We start from the raw sequence: 14,138 nt of genomic DNA, 5'->3' as shown, positions 1-14,138 counted from the left end.
AATCACCGCCAGGAGGAATGTCCACACTATAATCCCTTCTCCTCCTTTCTCCTCCTGAGATTTTGGGCACACATACACCGTGCCTGGCGTGATTCTCAAGCTACCGGATCTGAGACTCAAACTACAGTCGGCCAAATGGGAGTCCAGCCACCTTAACCACCTAGCCACCTGCTAGCCTTCTTTTTTTATTTTTTATCAGTGATACCCAACCTTATTTATAACAGAATTTCAGAAAGGTAAAGTCATCTGATTACCAGCTTCGCTCCACCAGATCACAGCATATCAGATACATAAGCAAAAGCTCCAGTGCCTGGAATCACTCAGCTCTTCTCTAAGGGAAGCAGGCCTCTGTCCTGCGTGAGGTCCTCCACACCCCTCTGGGACACAGCCACACTATGTCCACTACAAAGAGGACACTTTTTAAAGTAATGCTCAGTGACTTTTGGTTCAACAGTAACAGTAAGATAAAAAATATAAAGTTAGAAATATCGTTGGGCAATATTTGAAGGGAATGGGGCCAGCAGGTGTTGTGGTGGTCAAAGGTGCTAGACTCCCACATGGCCGACCACGGTTTGAGTCCCAGACCTGGCAGCTTGCTTTCTCCCTTTCTCTCTCTCTGTCTCTCTCTGGTCAAATTAAAAAATAATAATAACACATGGAAATGAATAAATTAATTAATTTTAAAAATATTTGAAGGGAATTTCAAACAGTTCCCTTACTGTGGCCCAATAAATTGCCCTTGCTCAATATACAGCTGCCTGGGGAAAAAAGATTAGTAAGCTTATGTGATTGGAGTGGTAAGGCTAAAATCATGAAGAGATATGTAAATCAGAAGGAAGAAATGCCAGGGTTAGGAACTGGGGGAGAAAGAGGTGGAGTGACTTAGGGGCAGCTGTAAAGGGCCCTAGGGAGAAGAGGACACCCACAGCCCAGCCAGGCCCGCCCGAGGACCACACAATCCAGGCCTCTGCAGGCTCAGCTGCCTACTCACCACAGAGGCAGGGTTTTCAAAAAGATGGAACAGAGAGGGTGAAGCAGAGACGTGGCTGAATCCAACCACAAAGGGGAGCAGTGGCCGGGAGTGACGTCTGGGGACGGGCAAAGCCAGCAAACACCCAAGACAAGGAGAGTGGCTGGGGCTCAAGGGGCCCTGGAGTTGGGACCCCTCGAGGGTCCCAAACAACACAGAGACAGAATCAAAATACATGAAACTGAGTGTAAAGATGATGAATGGAAAAGATTGATTACAGTGAACACAAAAGGGCCACCAAATGGCATGGAGGCTAAAGCAGCTGGATCCCACATGACCAACTGCACAGTTCAAGTCCCAGACCTACAGCTTGAAAAACACACTGGGCTTGTGTACATGCATACCCAAAATCCCTAGAGGAGAACAGAGAGGGGACTGTGGTGTGGCCGTCCCCTGGGAGGTGATTACTCATTTTCTCTGTCTCTGTTCATCTCTAGTGAGCAAACATGCTCTATAGCAAAACATTTCAAAAATAAATAATTTTTAAAAAGAACACAATGACCTATAACTAACTTAAATGTTACTACAGTTCAAGTATCCCTTACTCAGATGCTTAGGACCAAGGCACTTGAGATTTCTGATTATTTTGGATTTTTACATACATATTCATGTATACATGCTGACTTGCCTTGGGGATGGGATCCAAGCACAGGCGGGAAATCCATTTCTGTTCAGTATATTCTTCATACACATCACCTTGGGGAGTTTCATATAATGTTCATGCATTGCAAGGTCGAGAATGGAATTTTCCACTTGTGGTGTCATGTCAGTGTTCAAAAAGTTTCAGATTTGGGGGCCAGCCCGTGGCCTGGTGGTCAAGGGAGCTGGATCCCACTTGGCCCACTGAGTGGTTCAAGTCCTGGCCACAGCACTTTAAACTCAAAGCCAGGGTGCCTGCCTGCAATTCAGAATGTGACTTTAAAGCCTTGTAACCTGGAGTCAGTGGCGGTACAGTGTCAATGCAATGCACCATGTGGGAAGGTCCTGGGATCATATCCAGGGTCCTCCCTTACACCTCGGGCATACAGTGCGTGGATCTGATTAAATGGGGCTGTGAGGAGATCACGACATGAAGGCCCTGCTGGAGGTGACTCTCTCTTTTCTCTCTCTTTCTCATGGAAGATATAAATTTTTAAAATTTATAAATTATCAAGTTGTTGGAAAAATTATTTTGGCTTGCTTCTCCATTATGTAATAAAAGTACCCAGCTAGTTCCAAAATATACAGGATAATGCTGTATGAAATTTGACTGAATCGTGAGGCTGGCAAATGGTATGGATGTTAAGGTCCTAAGTCCCACATGGCTGGCTGTGTAGTTCAAGTCCTAGACCCGGGGACTTGAAAATCATGCTGGGCACATGTATATATGCATGCCCAAAACCCCAAGAGGAAATGAGAAGGGACTGCAGCATGGATATCCCCTCTAGGGAGTGATTTCTCACTTTCCCTCTTTCTCTGTGTCTCTCTCTGGTGAGAGCACACACTCTATAGCAAAACTAAAAAAAAAAAAAAAAATTGAATGGATCCTAATTTTTTTCCCTGAGCCCCTCCCTCTCACCCCACACTGTATCCTAATTTTTAAAAAAATCAATGCTTTAGAGGACTTTCAGGGGGAACCAGCAGTTAGCGTAATGGCTATGTCGCTGGACTCTCACGTAGTCGACCACGGTTCACGTCCCGGATCCAGTGGCTTAAAACTCACGGCGCATGTGCATGTGTGCCCAAGATCCCGAGAGGAGAATGGAGGAGAAGGGATTGCGTTGTGACCATCCCCTCTGGGGGGGTGATTTCTCGCTTTCTGTCTCTATGTCTCTCTCTGTCTGTCTGGCGAGCGCACGCGCCCTATAGCAAAAAACCTCTCAAAAAAAAAAAAAAAGAGGACTTTCAGGGACAGCTGAAAACTGAGTAGAGACTTAAAATGAAATGCTTACTGGAGACAATTAATTAAGGAGACAGTGCGGCCAGCTGCCTCTTCCACGGGCTATATGCTATCACACCTGCAACTTACTCCCAGATAGCCAAAACAAAATGAAACAAAACACAGATATATATGAGGGGATTTCAAAAAGTTTGTAGAAAAATGGAATTAAAGTGTGAATTTATTTTAGTGCAAAAAAACTGAAATCCATGTATACTTTTTTCAAACACATGCTTTCTTATATTTCTTTTATTATTTTTTTTTAAGAGAGATTTTATTCCTATAAGGCACGTGTGCTCGCCAGAGAGACAGAAAAACAACTGTTGACCGTCTTGGTCAACATCCCCCATCCCTGGGGGATGGCCACACTGCAATCCCTTCTCCTCCATTCTCCTCTTGGGACCTTGGGCACACACGCACACGCGTCCGGTGTGAGTTTAAGCCACCGGGTCCAGGATTCGTACCACAGTCGACTACATGGGAGTCCAGCGACACAGCCATTATGCCATCTGCTGGTCTTTCATCACAAATTTTAAGTTGTCGGGTTCAGGATTCAAACTGCAGTCTACTATGTGGGAGTCTAGCAATGTAACCATTACACCATCTGCTGGTCCCTCAAACTTGTGTTTTTTGTGAACTGTCTCAAGACCTCTCATGAAAATACATTATGGCAATTTTTTTTCTTTTCAGTTTTGCCATAGGGCATGTATACTTACTAGAGAGAGAGAGAGACAGAGGGAAAGTGAAAAACCGCCACCCCAGGGGGTGGCCACGCCACCACCTCTTCTCCTCTGTTCTTCTCTCAGGATTTTGGGCATGTACACACACATACCCAGTCTAATTTTCAAACTGCCGTGTCCAGGATTCAAACTGCAGTCAGCCATGTAGGAATCCAGCACCTTCACCACCACAACACCTGCTGGCCCTCATTATGACAAAATGTTAACAACTGCTGGACCAAGACGGTCAACAGTTCTCAGACACTCTTGCCCTGTTGGGTCTTGCTGGCACATCTGTTCAGCTGGTACTGCAGGCTTGGCCACCACACTCAGCCTTTAGGTTGGACCAGGAATTGAACCCAGCCCTCCCATATAGCTCAAGCCTACAAAGCACAGTGTCCCAGCAGCCCGCACCATGCACCACCCCACTGGGCTTTCAACATTTTATATCCAAAAACTGTTCTTCACAGAACGTGGGGGAAAGCACATGTGATAACATTACTGGCCAGTCTGCAACTCCTCGTTTCCAATCCCACGACATAAGGTAGCTCAGCCTACACATAGGCACAGGCCTGAGTTCAGGGAGCTCCTCAGTCCTCATCTAGCAAACTAAACAACTAAGACACAGCCCTTCCTTTGTGTTTCAACATAGGAAAGCATAATGCTTCCCAAACCTGATGGGCACAGGTGCAGTATCCGAAGTCCAGCCGACACAACTTCCCAGCCTACACTTCCCGGTATCATCTGCAGCTTGGGGCAAGATTACAGACCTCATCCTGAAAGCACGCAGGAGGCGCTCTCCTGACCCAGGAGGAAGAAATCTTTTCTCTTTCAAGGGCAACAAAAGCAAAAAAATCCAGCCAAACAAAATAGTTATTTCTAATAAGAGGAGAAAAACTACCTTTCAAATAAAAGTTGGAAACAGTGCCAGTCAGAGATGAAAATGTAAAGAAGTGGAGTTTTGGGGGGTGTGTGTGTGTGTGTGTGTGTGTGTGTGTGTATTTTTTTTTTTTAGATTTTTGCCATAGGATGCCTGTACTCAAAAGAGACAGAGGGAAAGTGAGAAATCACCCTCCATGAGGATGGCCACACAATTCCTTCTCCTCCATTCTCCTCTCGGGATTTTGGGTATGCACACACATGTGCCTGGCACGATTTTCAAGTGGCAGGTCCAGGGTTTGAACCATAGTTCATAATGTGAGAATCCATTACCTTAACCTCCATGCCACCTGCCAGCCCCCAAAGTAAAGAGGTTTTAAACAGCAAAGAGCAAAACTGAAATAAGTAGGAAGGAAATTCTGCTTGAACCTTCAGGTATCACTGAAATTAAATGCAAATTAAAATACCTGAAGAACTCCAATTAGAAACAAACTACGAATTGAAACTACTTGTAGAGGGAGGGTAATTCTGATATAAATCAGAACTCTTACAGGGATATGTGCCTTCTAAAATCATCCACTTTAACCTCATCCCTTTATGTGCGAAATCAGACAGTCCCAGAGCTGGGAGCAGAAACAAGTCTCCGTTAGCACCTCCCCAATCTCCCAAGTCACGAAAGGCACTTGGCCCTAAGGAGTGACAGCTCTGCTCACAGGAGCCATGGACAGGTCCAAACGGCAGCTTCCCAGGGCTCGTCCCAAGCTCCATGATACCATTGTGCCACGCCAACCACGCACCCCTTTCCACCTGAGGTCAGAGTTAAGTGCCTCTTCTCTGATGTCCCTTACTATGAGAGGAGAGAAAGGAGACTGGAAAGCGACAAAGACAAGAAGACATACGAAGTATTTGTAACATGGACTCCTCTGAGAATGTAGGTGTCCCCAACAGCTGTAAAGCACGAAGGCCTCAATTAGACTGTTTCATAATTGCAGGAAAATAGTAAGAGTGTTAAGAAATTTATCAAACTATGCTAAAAGACAATGATCTAAGTGACAAATGACTAAACTACCTGTTGAAAAAAATTAGTATTTTAGGTAGGTACACAAGAAGCTAGGCTCAGAAAGTCCCTCCCGTATAGGGACTTGGAGTGAAGACCCCTGGAGGGGATCTTCAAGGGCGCCTGTACTCTCCCGACACACGTGCGTGCTGGGAAGAGGCAGGCCACCTTCTGAAGCCTCCCAGACCCTGAAATCAGGGGACACTGTGACACTGCATGTTGTCAGAGGATGCCTCCTTGCACAATGAAGGACATAATTATATTGTTAACGTTAATAGCAATAAACTAGCTACTAACTAACAGAAAACCCAACCTGACTATCACAAAGCTAGAAATAAATCAAAGCAGGTACCTTCAGTGAGGCTAGCGGATGCTCGGGGCCAAGCAAACTCCAGTGGAAGGAAGCCAGATCTTCATCAGGTAGGATGTGGTTCCCTGGAACACAAATGCAGACAGCGTAAAAGCAATCGTGATTAAGAGGCATGAGGAAACTTTCACAGACGCTGCATCGTGTCGGTGACAGCAGATTACCTTTGCTCGCCATGACAGCACGTACAACGCCCACACCGAGCCTGAGAGCAGCTCTCGTCTCTGAACAGGAGCGGCACTCGGCAGGCGGGCTCCGTGGACCGGCGGAAGGCCCGAGTGCTCCGCCAGCAGTCCAGCGATAGGCCGACGAGGGCTGCCGGAACCACACGGGACCTAACCAACTCCTGCACAGCACTGACATAGATGCCAGTCTGCTGACCCCGGATGCCAAACACCCACCCGTGCAAGTTTTCCTTTGTTCGTGGAGACAGTCGTGATTCAGGCTTCGATTAGGAAATGGCTGTGGTTCAAAACTGCATGAAGTAGGTTCAACAGCCACATGTAAAGTCTGCACCACTACAAAATCTTCCTAAGCACGGTTAAATGACAATGGCCGTCCCATGAACCGAGAGCTTCCTCCCTCCATTTCCATCACCACCCCCACGTGGGGCCAAGTGTAAGTAACAGGGCGGATCCCACGGCCACACCTGCGAGGGCCACATGCTGTCCACCCCTCCCCGTGCTGTGGGGACACAGACGAGAACCACATCCGCTGGGGAACCTACTCTCCCGGCTCAGCACGGTGCGTGGATGCCTGCGCTCACATCTGTAGTATGTAACTGATCTCCATGCAGTTCCAAAGTCCTACTCTCCTAAGTAACTCTATGAATTTCATAACATGCTTTAATCACTTCCACATTAAGATAGCAGATTCATTAATTAGCTGCTAACAGAAAGCAAAACAAGGTAAGATCATTTGCAACACTGCAACATCTTGATATTCCCAATGCACTAGCACATGGTCGGAGGAGCCACGGTGGGCCCAAGAGGCCAAGGCTGGCCGCGCTCTGCACTGCTTTCCTCTGCTGACAGACTGCACAGAACTCTACTGTAAAGTACAAAGTGTCTTGAATTTTTTTTTGAAGCTTCAATTTGATAAAGAATATTAAGCTACCTTAATAACTAATAGCCTCTCTGAAAACCTGAATGAATATCTCATCCAATTTTCCTAAAACAACTTACACAACTATGTGTTATAGAAGGGAAAAGAAAACCGCTTTCTCCTTTGAGGACATGGAAACTTTCATAGAATATAAAATTAAAAAGCTCACCCAGCTCACCTACAAGTACCCTAACCTTTTAAAAGAAATTTTTTAAGCCCTAAATTAATTTGATAAAGCATTACTATTAATTTTATCATGAATTTCACAAAAATTTCACAATATAATTAGCTAGAAAAGTATGAGTTGGTATTATTTCCCAAGAAATGTATCAGGTTTTCTTAAGTAAGATACTCTTCCATAGTTCCTATGAGCCAAGGCATCCACATTCTAGGAGCATGTCATTTTCACTCACTGGAAGTCAACCCACATGCTGAGTTGCTCTGCATCACATTTAAGCAGATATGGAACTTCCCATATACTATGTCACCTGCATACCCATTTTTAATGTAAGAGGAGATACCTTCTGTATGTTAATATTTGAAAATGTATTTAGAAGATTAATCTGAATCCTCCAAAACCCAAAAGTCATATGAATTCTCTAAGAAACTGTATTTGGGATAGAACCAAAAAGATAACTACTGTAAAATCATAATGTTATTGACTGATCATGATATAATAAATTTCGAAATGCTATCACAAAGTAATATATTAAAAAATTTAACTCATAATTTCTTTTTTAAGAAACAATTATTTTATTTAGCTTCATTTATTTACTTATTTGTTTTAATTTGACCGGAGAGGGACAGAGTGAGAGTGAGAGCAAAAGACAGAGGGGGAGAGTGAGAAAGCAAGCCCCCAGGTCCAGGATTCGAACCACGGTTGGCCATGTGGGAGTCCACCCTTAACCACCATGCCACCTGCTGGCCCCATTAACTCATAATTTCTAGTCATGTAAAACTATTTTGTAATGTTTATAAAAATCTTTCTGATGACTAGAAATTTCTAAAAACCACCCTTTCAGACATGACCACACTGGGCTGCTTACCTCACGGAACTCAAACTGAAAGCAAGCACAAAGACTGCTAGGGCTGCAGGGCTCCTAGCAAGGGCTCCGTGGACCACAGCACCCCAGATCCCATCACCACCGCGAACTCTAATCACGGAGGGCCTCACTTTCAAATACATTTGCTTATATCTAGACACAATTCTTAAAAACTCTCAGCCAATGAGAGCTGGACATTAAGGGCAGCAGGAGACCAAGCAAGCACGAGAGGGAGAGCTGACAGAAGAGAAAACAGAGAGGCCAACTCCTCAGTGCAGACGTGCGCTGAACACACACTACCTCACTTTAAGGTAAAAGCAGTTAACGTTAGCAATCTCAGTTAACACAAGCTTTCATCCTGCCTAGATATTCAGCATAGGAAATTCCTCCATGAATTTTTAAAGACATGGATACAACTACTTAGAATACAGGTGCTAGGAACAAGGCGAAGTTTATTTTCATTATTTTTCTTTTAGCAGTGTGTGTACTGACAATGACGGAGAGAAAACAGCACTAACTGCAATGCATACTTTCTTCTATTAGAAACATAAGTTATGCCAAAGTTTAAATGTCTGATTTTCATAGTGAGCATGTGTTAGCATCTGTGATTTAGAAACATTTTTCCAAAACTTTAAGTGAATTTACTCACAAAACTAGTTTTCCAGGCCAGCTAGAACTTCATATAATACACAATGAAAAAAGGCAACAAATCACCAGCTACCCCCACAGCCTGGCAAGGACGAGTCCACACCTTGGTCCTTTCCAGTTTAAGGCATACACCCGAAGCACTCAGGACTGAAATATTTGAGCAATTCGACGCGCCTGCAGCATAAACCCCCACCACACAGCGGAGAGTGTGCCCACCGCCCCACCTACCTAATAGAGCAGCAAAGATGGGGAAACGGTTGGGGTTCAGGTCCAGCTGCTTGGCCACCTCGTGCATCAGATACTGGCTGGTGGTGAGGCTCTTGCCGTTGCGGCTGAGCTTGAGGGCGTGGGCACTGAAGTAGTAGGGGATGTTGCACAGGGCGTAGTCGGAGTCGTAGGCCACCAGGCCTTGGAAGCCATTCTCTCTGCAGAAGCCGATCACTTCCTGGTGGTGGTCCTCGATGCTCTGTGCGACCTAGACAAAGGGGGACAGTGTAAGCAGGAGGGGACGCCACCGGAGCATGCTGCAGCAGGCTCGTGAGGCTGGCACGTGGCCCAGGAGCTGAAAGGTGCAGACGAGAGACTACCCACGAAAGCCAAACCACCAGAGACAAGAGTCAAGCTGGGCAACACATTGCTCCTTGCAGAAATCCTGGGGGAAAGTGGATTTCAGCTGTCTCCTGTTAGTGACAGGGTCCCACTTAGACCGCAATTTTGATCCTTGCCTAAGTCAAAGGTCACCCTGCTCAAAAATACACAAAGCTGATAGACCCCTCTGACGGTATTCTGAAGGAAGAGAAGGAGAGAGAAGAGGAAAATTAAGGGGTGGGAACATGGGACACAGATAAGCTATCAATCCCAGGTACACCCGAAACTATTTATTTTTTTTTTGAGAGGTTCTCGCTATAGGGCGCGTGCGCTCGCCAGACAGACAGAGAGAGACAGAGAGACAGAAAGCGAGAAATCACCCCCCAGGGGGGATGGTCACGCAGCAATCCCTTCTCCTCCATTCTTCTCTCGGGATCTTGGGCACACACGCACACGTGCCCAGCGTTGAGTTTTAAGCCACTGGGTCCAGGACACGAACCATGGTCGACTATGTGGGAGTTCAGCGACATAGCCATTACACTAACTGCTGGTTCCCAATATATATTAAATTTTATTTATTATTATTTTTTAATCTGACCAGAGAGAGATATGAGAACAGAGAGAGGGAAAGTGAGAAAGCAAGCTGCCTGATCCAGGACTCAAACCGTGATCTGCAATGTGGGAGTCCAGAGCCTCAACCATTGCACCACCTGCTGGCCCCACCCAAAACTATTTTTTCAAAAGTGATCAAATGTGTCAAATGGGTAAAATACTCAGAAGGATTTTTTTCAGAATTATCTTCTTTCACTTTATTTATTATTATTATTATTATTATTATTAGTTTTAATTTGACCAGAGAAAGACAGAGAGAAAGTGAGAAAACAAGCTGCCAGATCCGAGACTTGAACCACGGTCAGTCACGTGGGAACTTCAGCATCTTTAACCACCACGTTTGTTCATTTGTTAAACAAACAAATGAACATGCGGTTAGGCTGGGTGGTGGCACAGTGGCTGAGATGGCTGGATCCCACAGGGCCAACGGTACAGTTTGAGTCTAGACCCCTGGGTGCATGTGCCTATGTGCAGGAATCCAGGCAGGAAGGTGGAAAAGGGACTGTGGAGCGGCCGTTCACCCCCAGGGAGTGCTTTCTCATGTCCCCTCTCTGTCACTCTCCAGATCTTATGCACCCTTACACCCCCCATACACACACACACACACACACACACACACACACACACACACACACACCGGGCCATCACCCCTGTGCACCTGTCCACAAGGCTGTACGAGGTCTTACACTGCTGAGGCGCACGGCAGGACCACCGTGGACTGGGTCTAAGTCCACATCCTGCTCAGCTATGAAAACGTACACCAAAACTTTAGCCTTGAATCCCTACTGGAAAACCTTCGCACACCCAGGCTTCCAGACACATGGCAAGGAGCAGAGAAGGGCACTTCTGAAAACCAGAGAGTCTTCCAAGTCTCTCTGGTCCTAAAAATACCCCAGCAAGCACTCAAACATGTTCTACTAAAATATTTAAAGTTCAAGACCATCAATTTCTCGCTTGCTGCTTTGCATACTCATTCATCCAAGAAAAGTTACAGCAGCTTTGTTGTCCCCACAATGGAGAGGTATTTTAGAGAACAGGATTTTAAACTAAATCGAGCACTTCCCTTAGCCCTGGGAAATGAACTCTCCACAAGCCTCACAGGAGAAAAACGTGCAGGTGGCGTAGTGGTAAAGAGTGCTGGATTCCCACATGCCCGACCACAGTTCGAGTCCCCAACCTGGTGGCTTGCTTTCTCACTTCCCCCCTTTCTCTCTCTGGTGGAACTAAAAAATAATATAACAAATGGAATTAAATAAATAAACAAATCTGTTTTTAAAAAAGTACCCTCGACTTTAAGTCTCTAAAGCGACTGCTCATGCGCAGTTAAAGAAAGAAAAGCTCAGACGAGTCCAGCTGCTACACAGTGGCCTGCGAGCAGCATCCACCCCACTGGACAGCGCGGATGAGACGGCCCCAGCTCTCGGACCCTTCTGGACATTGCTGTGGTCCTCATCTGGCTTCTCACCCACTTCCCTAATGTTAGTAATTCAAGTGATTAGCAGACTTTGCTGCTAAGTCAGCTATTCTGAACTCTCACAGAGGCAAACATACCTTTTAGAAATACATACTCAAAAGAAAAATAACCTTCTAAATTTTCTCGGTAAATATTTCAGTAAAAAGTATTTTACCTTGGAGCCAGCAAATGGTTAAGGTGGTTAAGGCACTGGATCCCCACATAGCCGACCACGGCTCAAGTCCCAGACCCAGTGACTTGAAAATCACACCAGGTGCTTGTGTATGTGCCCCAAATCCCAACAGAATGGAAGAGGAGGGATTGTTGCGGGGTCATCCCCCAGGAGGGGGTGTGATTTCTCACTTTCGCTCTCTCTGTCTCTCTCTGTCAAGCACACACACCTATGGCAAAAAACTAATAAATAAATAATTTACTGTAAGAAAAAAGGAAAACATCCAACTAGTCAAATAATGTCCTATTTTTTAGAATATGAGAATGCTGTTCTATCCCTAAATCTAAAAACACTGCACATTAACTATATCATTAAGCAGCTAAATGGTATAGTTTTTTAAAAATTCAAAAATTAGGACAGCTTTATCCTTGCAATCTAGAAATGGCAATCTCGAAGTCAAGTTCTTTCCCTGAAATCTTTTTTTTTTTTTTTTTGGAGAGGTTTTCACTGTAGGGCGCATGCGCTCACCTGAAAGACAGAGAGACAGAAAGTGAGAAATCACCTCCCGGGGGGATGGCCACACTGCAATCCCTTCTCCTCTATTCTCCTCTCAAGATCTTGGGCACACACACACGTGCCCGGCATGAGTTTAAACCACTGGGTCCGGGACTCGAACTGTGATCAACTACATGGGAGTCCAGTGACATAGCCATTATGCCAACTGCTGGTTCCCACTCTGAAATCATTTTATTACATAGAACCTTACATTCATGGTGATGCTCTGTAATACTGGTATTTTTAAATCACCCGAAACTGCTGTCTGTCTCCCACACGTCTGTACCCTAAACAGAAGGAGTCACCACCTGCTCCCCAGCCCTTCCCTCAGTGCTTCCTGAGAATGACGGTGTGAGGCCAGCCTGTGGTGTGGTGGGTAAGCTGGCTGGATCCTAGTCCCTGATCCCGCGGCATAATAAAGCACACCAGGGGTGTGTATACGCATGCCCAAAGGAGAGACAGAGGAGGACCACCCACCATGTGGGGTGCTTTCTCACCTTCTTCTGGTGAACACACGTGCCCTCTAGCCCCCCTTCCCCCAAAAAAGATTTTTCATCTGCTAGAGCAGGCAGGCACAATTAAAACATGACAGGTTGGAGACAAGTGGATGGAGTGATGGTTACATCACTGGACTCCCACATAGCTGACTGAGGTTCAAGTCCTGGACTTGGTGGCTTAAAACTCACACCGAGGGCCAGCAGGTGGTGTGGTGGTTAAGAGCGCTAGATTCCCACATGTCTGACCGCAGTTCGAAGTCCCAGACAGCAGCTTGCTTTCTCACTTTCTCTCTCTATCCTTCTCTGGTGAAATTAAAATAAATAAATAAATAAATAAAGTTTAATAAAATAATTCTTAAGAAAAAGAAAGAAACTCGAAAGAAACTCACACCAGACATGTGTGCACGCATGCCCAAAATTCCAAGAGGAGAATGGAGGATTAGGGATTATGATGTGTCCATCCCCGCCAGGGGGTGATTTCTCACTTTCTGTTTCTGTCTCTTCAGCAAGTACATGTATTGTATCATGAAAAAAAAAAAAAAAATCTCTCAAAAAAAGAAATGGGATAGGGAACAGCAGTTAGCGTAATGCCTATGTCGCTGGACTCCCACGTAGTCGACTGAGGTTCGCGTCCCGGACCCGGTGGCTTAAAACTCACGCCGGGCGCATGTGCGTGCATGCCCAAGATCCCGAGAGGAGAATGGAGGAGAAGGGATTGCGGCGTGACCATCCGCCCTGGGGGGTGATTTCTCACTTTCTGTCTCTCTGTCTCTGTCTGTCTGTCTGGCGAGCGCAGGCGCCCTATAGCGAAAACCTCTCCAAAAAAAAAAAAAAAAAGATGGGCTGAATACTGTACATTCTATCAGTTCATCGGGAACATCATGAGGTATTTTTCTATTTTTCTATGCAAAAATGTGTCATGATTTTCCCAAAAACCCAACATATTCATGTCTGAGAGGTAGGGTTTTAAGGTTTTTGCCATAGGGCACATGTGCTTGCCAGAGAGAGAACTAGCGTGAAAAAGAAAGTGAAAAATCGCTCCCCAGGGAGGATGGCCATGCCACAATCCCTTCTCCTCCACTTTCCTCTCAGGATTTTGGGCACACATGCACACGTACCCAGAATGATTTTCAAGTCAGTTTCAGACTCGAACTGATGTTGATCTTGTGGGAATCCGGTGCCTTAACCCCCACGCCACCTGCTGGCCCTGAGATGCAGTTTATTAAGCCCGTCTTCCAGGACACAGAGGCCCAAGGCAGGGGGCCACATCCACACATCTCTGCTTTGGGGAGTCTCAAGGGGCCCATGGTCCATCCCCAGGACACTCCATAAGCTGCTGCCTAGGCTGTGGGCCTCCCAGGGTGATGACTAGGGCCTGCTGTCCCCAACTGGGAGAAAAGGCCTAGCCTGGGAAAGCAGCAGCCTACCTTGCCAGGGCTTCAGAGGAGGGTGTCCAGGGGCGGGGTCCAGGCCTGAGGCCAGGCCGGGCAGGCCTG

General features: G+C 46.0%; 1 protein-coding gene across 1 annotated transcript in view; it reads right to left on the bottom strand.

Moving 5' to 3' along the window:
- Nucleotides 1-9,240, bottom strand: part of FAM120A (family with sequence similarity 120 member A) — a 103,372-nt gene extending 94,132 nt beyond the window's left edge. The window contains exons 1-2 of the mRNA XM_027765520.1: nt 8,994-9,240; nt 5,956-6,038 (exon numbers count right to left, since the gene is read on the bottom strand). Coding sequence (XP_027621321.1) covers nt 5,956-6,038; nt 8,994-9,060 — 150 coding nt within the window. The 5' untranslated portion in view covers nt 9,061-9,240. The remainder of the gene's footprint in view (nt 1-5,955; nt 6,039-8,993) is intronic.
- Between the last annotated feature and the right edge of the window lie 4,898 nt (nt 9,241-14,138).

Source organism: Tupaia chinensis, unplaced genomic scaffold, assembly GCF_000334495.1.
Source record: "Tupaia chinensis unplaced genomic scaffold, TupChi_1.0 Scaffold138619_1, whole genome shotgun sequence".
NCBI lineage: Eukaryota > Metazoa > Chordata > Mammalia > Scandentia > Tupaiidae > Tupaia > Tupaia belangeri.
This window is presented reverse-complemented; position numbering and strand designations above follow the sequence as displayed.